We start from the raw sequence: 12,414 nt of genomic DNA, 5'->3' as shown, positions 1-12,414 counted from the left end.
TGCAGCCAATTGGTGAGTGAACCAATGGATGGAAGACCTCTACCTCTCTTTGCCTCTCTTTCTCTGTGTAACTTTGACTTTCAAATAAGGAAATAAATAATAGTTATAGGGATACAGACATTAAATGTGGAGAGACTTCTTTCTTATGAGCTGTGAAACAGAAATGGTCACAAGGAATGGGGTTGATGACATTGACCTTATTTCTGATAAAAGTATAGCTGCATGGTTTGTATCGAGATCATCTCTAGAGAAATCCTAGATGGACACAAAAATGGCTGGATGGAGAGGATTCTTTTATGAATCACAATGATAGTAGAAGGAATATTTTCAACATGTTTTGGCAAACATCTTACCCGGATAACTCCAAAAAGGAAATTTAAAAATAGAAACAAGCAAATAATACTAAAGGAAATATTTTAAAAGTATACTCATAACACAGGAATATAGGGGCCGGCATTGTGGCATAATGGGTTAAGCCAACTGCCTACAATGCTGGCATCCCACATGGGCACCAGTTCAAGTCCTGGCTGCTCCACTTCTGATCCAGCTCCCTGATAATGTGCCTGGGAATGTAGTGAAAGATGTCCCAAGTGCTTGGGCCCCTGCATCCACATAGGAGATCTGGATGAAGCTTCTGGCTCCTGGCTTTGACCTGAACCAGGCATGGCCATTGTAGCTATTTGGGGAATGAAACAAAGGACGGGAGATCTCTCTGTCTTCTGCCTCTCTCTCTCTAACTCTACTTTTCAAATTCATTAAATAAAAAAAATATAGAAAGTTTACAAGGACATATAAGAATATTTGGATAAAAAATGAATTAAGCAGGAAATTGAGATAATTTGCGGAAAAAAAGCTACAATGCCAAAACCACAATGATGGTAATAACCACTGCAATGGACTCATAAAGAGAATAAATACTATAAACAAATTAACATTACACATATCAAACTTTTGAATGAAAATACACTAAGAAATCAAAGGTAGTAAGTAAAATGAAATGATGAAATGCAAAATGATGATAGATAATATAGAAGAGAAAACAGCAACAGAATTTCTAATATAAGAAGGTAGAGGTCTAAGCAACAGTATTTGATCTACATGATGCAACCATTAAATAACATTTTATGAAATTAAAAATACTGTAGAAGTTAGCATATAATTTCATTTTATTTAATTATACATTCCAAGCTGGCAATGTGGTATAATGTATAAAGCTACCACCTGCAATGCCCACATCCCATATGGGTGCCTCCCTGGCTGCTCTATTTCCAGTCCAGCTCTCTGCTAATGGCCTGGGAAAAGCTGTGCAAGATGGCCCTGGTGTTAGAGCCCTGACACCCATCTTGGACACTGGGATGAAGCTCCTGGTTCCTGGGTTTGGCATGGCCCAGACCTGGCCATTGCGACCATCTGGGGAGTGAACTAGCAGATGGGAAGTCTTCCCTCTCTCTCTCCCCCTCTGTTATCTCTCTTTCTGTAACTCTGGCTTTCAAATAAATAAACAAATCTTAAAAAAATTACAATCAATGTATATTTATGTTACTGGGGAATATTGATAAATACAAATACTGAAAAATTGTACCTCAGATGGTAACACTGAGTATTTTTGAATGGTAGATGAAATTTCAATGTATAGGATTTTATTTTAGTAACAAGTATTTTTGTTTTATAAAAATTGTATATTCCACAATTTAATAATTCCAGTGAAAACATTAAAAATAAATTCCATCAATGATATCATAGAAGAAAAACTTCTAGCTAAAAGGTGTGTGTGTGTGTATGAGTGTGTGTATATGCATGTAGTCAAATGCAATTACTTTTTGAGTCCATAACCTATTTGTACTCTAAGTCACTTGAGAAATACAACTTTTAGGTGAGTTTTAAAAAAATACTCCTCTTTTTTTGTCTTCTGGCCAAATCATCCAGCATTCCCTGTGGTCCCTATAATGCCAACCTATTCACAATTTTCTAAATGCATTATTTTATTTTTTATATTCACTTAGTTATATATATATATAAACTAATATATATATAATACATATATATAACTAATATATGTATATATTCCCAGTGGCTGAAATAACCTATTCTTTCTTACATAGTGCAGTTCTCCTCATTTTTCAAAGGAAAGCCATCACTTTATTGTACAGTGTTCTCTGAATTGAGTTCCTTTTTTCATTGGTCAATTTATTATCCTCCTTATCACAGTTCAATATAGTTGTGTGCTTTTCATATTAGATTGTATGCATTACAGAGAGAGGAATTTTATTTATGCATATCCTCCTTGACAGTTGTTAAAATAAGGACACATCAATAAATGTCTACTGATTGGCCCTATGATCTAATACTCACCAAAGTTTACCAACACTCATTAGAGATTCTTAAAGTACTTTCTCTTTCATCCTTTAACAACAATATGATTACGGTGTGCTGCTTAGTACTCCATATGCCATATTTATTGCAAAGAACCCAGGAATGAGAATAAAGATAATTAGATGTTTTAGGGAAACCACAACTTCCTTGGGTTTCAATTTCATCATTTATGGAATTAAATTTATGGAAATCAAAAGCCAAGGGAAAGATCATATCACACTGGAGGATCCGAGCATCCTCCAATCAGCACACCAGGGACATTTAACTCCTGAACTGTGATCCAGCTTTGTCTGCATTCCTATGTGTCCCCTAGTCCCAGTGCTCCACCTGATACGTTTTCAGAAGAATTCACTCATGAATGGGAAGACTGTAATTCAACAGGGCCCAGGGCACTGCTGATGAGGTGGTGTTGCTTGAGGTGGCAACCTGAGGCTGTTGATGAATGCGAAGGGTTTTATGAGCCTTCACATTTCACCTGGAGGATGGAAGAGTTTTCCAAAGTTCTCGGGAAGTGTTTCTCTCCCTTGCCCTGTTTTCTTGCTTCTACTCCTGATCTGATCACCTGTGTGCTTTATACATTTTGGCAATGTTTTCTTGCACTAAAAATACACACATTTTCTTTTCTGCCAATTTTCTGAAATAAAGTCAGTAAAAAATGTGGGAAGGAAATGAAGTGCCCAGGTTTGGAATTCAAGAATGCCATGTTTGCTCATTCCGGAGCCTAGCCAGGATTTGGCCTATCACATGAAGATAAGGGGTGCGTGAGCTTCTGGCCCAGCGATCAGGGCTGCCTTGTGTCCATCAGGACTCTGGCTCTCCCACCATCCCTGCACTTCACCACCCATCCGCTTCTCGCTTCTCGGCTGGGTGCACTCAGCACACAGTCCATCCTGCTTTCTTGGCCCCATGGGGGCAAGCTTTATGTTTGCCTCTCTACATTCCAGCTAGTTGAATTCCCCACTCTGTCCTTTGCTTTAATCCCTCCCCACAGAGGAAACAAAAGCACACAAAGGATTCCACGGTTTAAATATATATTTTTTTTCTTGCAGTGAACTCAATCATCCTTACTAATGGGAGGGTACCATTAGAACAGATAATCCAAAATCCATTCACTTTTCTTTAGAAAGAGATCACGGGATTGTTTCTAGGACCCCTGGTAATTAAGTTTGGCTCAAGCCAACACTTTAGCTTTAGTTAATTTGCATAAAAATTGGTCTTGGGACATCAGCCTGGAATTACGCATTTCTGGGGGATAAGCCTAAACTCATTTTGTAAATGGACTACTGTTGAAAAAAGCAACAACCATATAGTTTTACTGTTTTCAGGTTATTAAATGCTCACATTTTCATAAGAACCAAGACTTTCTTTCTTTGGTCCTTATCTAAAAGAGATAATGGAAATGGTTTATTTTTGTTAAATTTGAAAGTTGATTGCTGCTGATTTTCAAAATTATACTTTTTCCATGTCCCCAAATATCTCAAATTAAGAGTAAAATTTAAATCTAAATTAGTATGGATTTGATTATCTACTAGATACATTTGGTTTTATCTTAAGGCCAGAAAACTTACTTGCCTAGTATAAGCTATTTTTTTCTTATATTGGAGTTACAAAAGAAATGCAATTTTCTTATAGATAGACTTAAAATCCACAAAAGTATTGACAATTATGGATACTTTTACAATTCCAGGATGGTCACTTTTAACACTGTGAGTTGTCATCTCTCTCTATGTGAATGACACACATACATAGATATGCAAATAAATGAATATATCCTGGAAATGAAACATTTCTACACTTCGATTCCTGCTTTTTCATTTCATATTTTTATCAGCATCATCAATTGCCACCATAATTTCTTTCGAAATCTTATTTTGGAAAGGTGCATAATATTCTAAATTTCTGGCTGTGTCTTGATTGTTTTCTGTCGGTAAGCACAATGTTGCAATGATCAGTTTTGTGATTAGATCTCTCCCTCTTCTTGGTGAATGCTACTTCACAATAAATTCCTGAAGCATGAACGAAGTGTGAACATTGACTAATTTTAGATTTTGCCAAAATTGCTAGTAAGGAGATTATATCCGGTAGTCTCAAACTATGTGTGTGTGTGTGTGTGTGTGTCTTTGGAAACCCTACTCCTACCGATTTTATACATTTTCAATTCTACTAAACTTATCTGCTATTCAAAAATACGTACTTCAGTCTTGTTTTATTTACATTTCTTTAATAATAAAGGTATGGGACGTCTTTTCATATTTATAATGAATGTATTTCTGCTCTTGTGAATTATAATAATTGAATCCTTTGTCCATTTTTCTCTTAAGCTGTTTAATTTTTTCTTCAGGGCTTTAATAAGAAAAGTGAACTCTTTTGTTCCTTAGGTGAGAATATTTTCCCCAGTTTTCTTTATAAGTAGATTATAATTTTTATTTACTATGTCACTGTATATTCAGATTTAGTCATTTGCCTCTTTCTGACACACAATGATGTACATCTACACACATAGAGTACAGATGCACATGTGTACGTCTGTACTTTATAACACCTGTTCTACACATGCTTTAAAAAGCAAACTTTCTTCTCTAAAATTAGATTTCATGTTTTAATACACTTTGGGCTCACAGAAAAATTGAAAAGCACAGAGGCATCCATATGGCCTCTCACTCCACAGAAGCACTGTCTCCCGCATTATCAAGTTTCCCCTCATCAGAGTTCTACGATGAACCCTCATTGTCATGCTATTATTTCCCACAATTAATAGCTTATGTTAGGGCTCATTCTTTTTTTTTTTTTTTAAGATTTATTTGTTTATTTGAAAGGCAAAGTTACAGAGGCAGAGGTAGGCAGAGAGAGAGGTCTTCCATCCAATGGTTCACTCCCCAGATGGCTGCAAAGGCCAGAGCTGTGCTGATCTGAACCCAGGAGCCAGAAGACTCCTCCAGGTCTCCAATGCGGGTGCAGAGGCCCAAGATCTTGAGCCATCTTCCACTCTTTCACTGCTTTCCCAGGACATAGCAGAGAGCTGCACTGGAAGTGGAACAACTGAGACCTGAACCGGTGTCCATATGGGATGCTGGCACTGCAGGCAGCAGCTTTACCCGCTATGCCACAGTGCCAGCCCCAAGGGCTCGCTCTTTATTCTGTGTATTCTCTGGCTTTTGACAAATGTCCAACAACATATCCCCAGCACTATGAGTCTCATGTGAATTATTTTAACTCTGCTAAAAATCCTCTGTGCTCTTCTTACCTGTCACTCCTCTTCAGCCCATGAAAATGGATCTTTGTGTTGTTTCCATAGTTTTGACTTTTCTAGCATGTCATATAATTGGAATCACATAAGATGCAGTCTTTTCAGTTTGGATTCTTTTACTTAGTAATGTACATTTAAGTTTCCTCCATCTCTAAGTAGCTTGATAGCTCATTTCATTTTAGTGCTGAGTTTTATAACCTTTGGTTCTTTAACTCTAGTATTTTTATAGTTCATTTTTCATTTCATCTTTGCTCCTCTTGGAATTTATGTTGGTATAAGGAATGAGATAGGGATTCAGCTTATTTTTCCAAATGGCCAACCGGTTGTCTTAATGCCATTTATTGAGTCATCTATCTTTGCAATGTCAGCCAGAATATATACTGCAATCCAGATCCACTTGGGTCTATTTCTAAACTCTTTAGTCTATTTCATTGATCAGCCTGTCTATTCTTGCAGCAGGATTACCCTGCTAATCACATTTTTCAAACATTCCATGTCATTTTTAGTCTATTCATTCTGTCACTGATGGATAATATTCTATGTATGAATTCCCCATTGCATTTCCAACAGGTTTTTATTTGTATTGCACCTTGTCATATCATCTGACACATTGCTAATATATTTAATTAGAGATTTTTTTTTCAATAAAAATGACCAAGTCCCAAGTCTTTCTCAGTGGAGACTTTTGGCCAGTATTATAACTACAGATATTCTAAAGTAGTTTTTCATGCTTACTGTGGATGTTCATTTCCCAAATATACCTTTTTCTAAACTTCTACTTTTTAAACCTCTATAATTTTATTGCATTTAACTCTATTGGAATTGTTTTTACACTTAATAAAGTAACCTAATTACACTTACTGTTATAACTACTTGCTTGTGCTTCTGTCATCTTATTTGGTACACTATGCTTTGTTACACTGCTAGTTTATTTTTTAATGTGCTCCACCGAATTTATTCTTATGTTATGATGTTTTGGTGAAATTTAGAAAGCAAGATATCTCTTTTTAATCCTACTGGAATTTAATTCCATTTATGATTACCACATAATTTTTAAATTATTTTTTTTTTTAAATATTTTTTTGACGGGCAGAGTGGACAGTGAGAGAGAGAGACAGAGATTAAGGTCTTCCTTTGCCGTTGGTTCACCCTCCAATGGCCGCTGCGGCCGGCGCGCTGCAGCCGGCGCACCACGCTGATCCGATGGCAGGAGCCAGGTACTTATCCTGGTCTCCCATGGGGTGCAGGGCCCAAGGACTTGGGCCATCCTCCACTGCCCTCCCGGGCCACAGCAGAGAGCTGGCCTGGAAGAGGGGCAACTGGGACAGAATCCGGCACCCCGACCGGGACTAGAACCCGGTGTGTCGGCGCTGCAGGCGGAGGATTAGCCTAGTGAGCTGCGGCGCCGGCCCTCAATGATATCTTTAAAGGTCACATATTGGCAGAATCCACAGCACAGGAGGAGTTTTGTTTTAGTTCTGAGTTTGCCTTTAAGGAAGTTAGTCTTAGGTCTCTCTTTCTGAGATCCATCCACATTTTCGCATGTGGTTGTAGTTTCTGATGAGAAATTTCATCCTTCCAACTGTTCATTTCTCAGTCTTATTTTATGCTCCTTTCTAAATTTATTGTTTCTGCACAGGTCTCCTGTTAGTTTATTCAAAAAGGATACCTGGGTAGCATATTTTCTTAATCTTTGCATTCCAGAGAAAATACGACTCTCGATTTGGTGAATGAATAGTAATTTTGCTAAATTTAGAAAGCCTGTTTTAGTGCTTTGGAAATGTTGCCCTAATTCAATTGTGGTGATGTTGCTTATAATTTGATTTTGACTTTCTTCTGTATTAAAAGCCTTTCTTTATCACTGATCTTCAAAAATTCCATGGGGTTATGTTGGTTTTATTTTCATTTGAATCTGCATTATCTTTGCTTATAAATATTATGTGTACTCTTATGTTTTGGGCAGAGAAATTGTTTGCATTAGGAAAACATTTTTTTTTGTTACTTTTCTGAAGGTTACTTCATTCGTGTTTATTCTGTTCTCCCTTCTTGGTATTCCAAGCCTATGTAGATTTCATTCCCTGGGTTTATTTTCCATATGTCTCCTTTCATTCTCATTGTTATCATGTATTCATTTCAGTAGCTGCAAATACAATGCTTATGGAATTCATGCAGCAAACTAAATAATAATAACAGCAAACTAAATAATAATAATAACAGCAAACTAAATAATAATAATAACAGCAAACTAAATAAATGAAGCCAAACCTGTACAAAAATAATGAGTGATGACTATCTTGGAGAACAAAAGCCTTATCTAAAGATGGCAACTATAGGGCAGGAGTCTGGTATAGCTGTTAAGCCATTACTTGCAATGTCTACACTCTCTTATCAGAGTGCCTGGGCTTGAGTGCCTGTTCCACTTGCAATACAACCATCCTGCTAAGGCAGACTGTGGGAGGCAGCAGACTTGGCTCTAAGAGTTGGGTTCCTGCTATCTGTTTGGGAGATATGGATTGACTTCCCAGCTTCTGGCTTTGGCCTGGCCCAGCCTCAGCTGTTGTGGACACTTAGGAAATGAACCAGCTGAGGGGCGCTCTCTGCCTATGTGTCTGTTTCTGTCTCTTTGCTTTCCAAAAAAAACATAATTAAATAAAAAGATGACAGCTACCAATCAGTTGGCATTCAACACTAGCAAAATATTATTGGAATTCAGTTTTCTCCAGAAAGTGTTAAATTTTTAAAATGTAATATTCTCCAGCAGGAAATAAAAAAAGAATTGAAAAATGATCTCACAACTCACCACTGGGATGCTCGTGGTCACACACAGAATGATCTGTTATTTCATTGTCTTTTGTGATGTTTTCATCCTTTGCAGAATCTAAAAACAAACAAGCAAAATCTTGAGTCAGCAATTTTAACAGGGAATTAGAGCAGCTTCCTGCACCAGGGGGATAGATTTATGTTTGAAAGAACAGACTTTAATTTTAGAAATAACCACTAGACAGCTTAAACACTTTTATCAGTAAATAAGCTCTTCTTGAAGTACAGCATAAAGTATCTGTACAAAGCATACAAAGGCAGAGAGAGTTGGAACACCTTATTGTGATGAAGAAAATATAAGCAAACTTTATGCATTGTAACAGTCTTAAAATTGTGGGAAAGGATATGAAAGGGAGGCAGAATAGAGAAGATTAAGGGCATATCTAACTTTAAGGTTTTTCCTGCTTCTTTATTTGTGATTGCTCACAGATGGGATCTTTGAGACCTTGGAAAAGTAAGACCTAGAGTTTTGAAATCCAGTGGTCTTTCTCTGGAACCATACTGGTTGAACAAGAGTGATGAGGGAATGCAAACTTTCTGTTCTCTGTAACATCATTCCCTCCTTCATACAGCACAGGTCAATGTCAAATCAGCATACATTCATCTTTTGTTTTCTAAAATTTCTTTTCAAGAAATGACATGGCTACAATAATGCCATGATTATGGACTTTTGCAAAACTAGAGTTCCTTCTGATTGAAAATGAAAGTCTCTCTGGAGGTTCCTTTAAAAGACATTGAGGGGCAGGCACTGTGGCGTAGCTGGTAAAGCCGCCAGCTGCCTGCAGTGCCAGCATCCCATATGGGTACTGGTTCTAGTCTCAGTTGCTCCACTTCTGATCCAGCTCTCTGCTGTGGCCGGGGAAAGCATTGGAAGATGGCCCAAGTCCTTGGGCCCTGGTTCTCATGTGGGAGACCAGGAAGAAGCTCCTGGCTCCTTGTGGCCAACTGGAGAGTGAACCAGTGGATGGAAAACCTCTCGCTCTATCTCTCCTTCTCTCTCTGTGTAACTCCAACTTTCAAAAAAATAAATAATTCTAAAAACAAAACAAAACAAAACAAACAAACAAACAAAAAAACAGGTGTTGAAAGAGGGGGCCAGCATTGTGGAGAAGCAGGTTAAGTTACTGCTTGTGATGTCACAGTGTCAATTTGAGTCCCGGATGCCCTTGCTTTGATCCAGCTTCCGGTTGATGTGTCTGTGAAAGCAACAGCAGATGGCTGGACCCACATGTCTGGGCCCCCATCACCAACAGGAGAGACCCAGATGGACTTCCTGCCTCCCAGCCTCAGCCTAGCCCAGACCTGGCTACTGAAGCCATATGGGGGGTCAACCAGCAGATAGTATAGATCTCTCCTTTTCTCTCTGTTGCTTTGTCTTTCAAATACATACATACATACATACATCTTTACCAAAAAAGCCCAAAAGACATTGATAGAGCCTTTTAAAAAGGTCACTAGGAGGACAAATGGGGCCAATTCTATGTCAACACAGTCCCTGATACTGAAGACCCAATAGAAAGAAATATCAAATCTCTGCCATCACGGAATTTACCATTCAGTAGATTTCTCTCTTTTCCTTCCTCCCTTCTTCCCTCCCTCCCTCCCTCCCTTTCTCGCTCTCTCTCTCTCCTTCTTTCTTTCTGAAATAATCTAAAGATTTCTAAAAGCCACATGCTACTCTTGTCAACATAAGGCCTTAGAAGTGAGGATGGTAGGATGAAATCTTTATTACTTACAAATTGATTCTCTACTGAGTTTGTATATCTCAGTTGAGTTCTAACTTCCTAACAGAGCTGAATCAGATGGACTCTGAAATAATTCATCCTTTCTCTATTTCCCTCTGCTTCTCTCCCCCTCCTTCCCTAAGGCATCCTCAATACTGGGAAATAACTTTGAACAATATGATTTGTTGGTAATATTATGAGAAAGTTTATTTCTTGAAACCGCCATGAGCAATATTTGATGGGCACGTGAGAAACCTGGGTAGTTAACATATGATTCAGATTTAATAATCACCGAAGCAAGTGTATACCCGAAGTTGTGGTTTTAATTAACTGCAAATAATTCCCCTAAGGCAAATGTTTAATTATCTGCACTGCTTCTTATTTCTTTCTGAGACTAACAATAAGTTTAAAAGTCCAAATTTTGAAGCAAAACCGAGCAAAGCCACATTTTCCAAACTTCTGTCTCATTCATGTCAAATTATTTTAAACCAGATCCCATTAAAATATGCCTTTTCTCGGGCCGGTGCCATGGCTCACTTAGTTAATCCTCCGCTTGCGGCACTGGCATCCCATATGGGTACTGGTTCTAGTCCCGGTTGCTCCTCTTCCAGTCCAGCTCTCTGCTGTGGCCTGGGAAGGCAATGGAGGATGGCCCAAGTAACTGGGCCCTGCACCCGCATGGGAGACCAGGAGGAAGCACCTGGATCCTGGCTTGGGATCTGCACAGTGCGTCTACCTTAGTGGCCATTTGGGGGGTGAACCAACGGAAGACCTTTCTCTCTGTTTCTCTCTCTCACTGTCTAACTCTGCCTGTCAAATAAAAAAAAATGCCTTTTCTAGGGGTGAGTGCTGAGCCTAGCTGTTAAGACACAAGTTAAGATTGTTGCAATACTCATCAGAGGACCTGGCTTTGAGTCCTGGCTCTGGCTCCTGATTCCAGCTTTCTGTTACTGTACATCCTGGGAGGCAGCATTTTGATGGCTCAAGTAATTGGATTCCACCACCCATCTGGGAGATCCAGATTGCATTCCGGGTTCCTGGTTCCGGCCCTGGCCCAGCCCTTGCCCAGTTCTGGCACAGTGCTGGCTGAGACCTCGTCATTGTGGGCATTTGGGGAGTGAACCAGCAGATGAGATCTCTTTCTCTCTCTCCCTCTCCACACACACACACACACACACACACACACACGTTAAACATTAAGTTAACTGAATTAAATATGATAATGATAAAAGACAAGGCAAGTAGCTAGTTTAGGGCCAGGAGCTGGATGTCATTCCTCCCATTCCCCATATAATCTTATCTTCCCATCTGTCAATCAAATGACCACTACCCAGGATGTACCTTCCTGACCACTCCCCTTTCCGAGTTCATAAGAAGCTTGGCAACAAGGACTGGAGCTCTCCCTTCCCATGAACACTGAAGAGCATGGCTCTGTATGTGTGTGTATGTGTGTATATACATATATATATATGTATATGTATGTATGTATGTATATATATATAAATTTGCCTCTCAAATAAATACAAAAATACAAGCCTTTAGGGCTGGCATTGTGGCATAGTGGGTAAATCCACTGCCTGCTGTGCCGGCATTCCATGTGGACACAGGTTCGAGTCCCGGCTGCTCCACTTCCAATCCAGATCTCAGCTATGGCCTAGAAAAGCAGCAGAAGATGGCCCAAGTGCTTGGGCCCCTGCACCCACTTGGGAGACCCAGAAGAAACTCCTGGCTTCAGATGGGCCCAGATCCAACTGTTGCGGACCATTGGGGAGTGAACCAGTGATGGAAGCCCTCTCTCTCTGCCTCTCCTCTCTCTGTGTAACTCTGACTTTCAAATCAATAAATAAATCTTTTCTTTTTAAAAAAAGCCTTTTTAATTTGGGAGCTAATGTGTAAATTGAAAAAAATCTTTGGACTACTTTTATCCATAATAAACAATTATTGAAAAAGATAGTTATATATGTCAGGCTAGATTTTAAATTTGAAAATGTTTTAGTTTTATTTGTTTAGAGAAAATGTTATCGTTTTATATATAGTCTTGTGCAACACTTATTTCTCTCAACATTAATATTTTAAGATTATCCAAAATTTTATATGTATGTAAAATATATTCATTTACACTGAACAATAATTCATTGTTCTTTCTCACTTAAATAGCATTGTATTTCTGAGCCAAATACTATATAAGTAATGTCTTTTTTGTTGTTGTCAAAGGTTTATTTATTTGAAAGGCAGAGTGATGGAAAGAGA

General features: G+C 38.6%; 1 protein-coding gene across 6 annotated transcripts in view; it reads right to left on the bottom strand.

Annotated features, from left to right (window-relative positions):
* The window catches only part of MACROD2 (mono-ADP ribosylhydrolase 2), a 2,173,823-nt gene that overhangs the window by 74,223 nt on the left and 2,087,186 nt on the right, over positions 1-12,414 (bottom strand). For all 6 annotated transcript variants that reach the window (XM_051846213.2, XM_051846214.2, XM_008256366.4 and 3 more), the window contains one exon: positions 8,421-8,498. In XM_051846213.2, coding sequence (XP_051702173.1) covers positions 8,421-8,498 — 78 coding nt within the window. The remainder of the gene's footprint in view (positions 1-8,420; positions 8,499-12,414) is intronic.

This window comes from Oryctolagus cuniculus, chromosome 11 (genome assembly GCF_964237555.1).
Source record: "Oryctolagus cuniculus chromosome 11, mOryCun1.1, whole genome shotgun sequence".
NCBI classification, from domain to species: domain Eukaryota; kingdom Metazoa; phylum Chordata; class Mammalia; order Lagomorpha; family Leporidae; genus Oryctolagus; species Oryctolagus cuniculus.
This window is presented reverse-complemented; position numbering and strand designations above follow the sequence as displayed.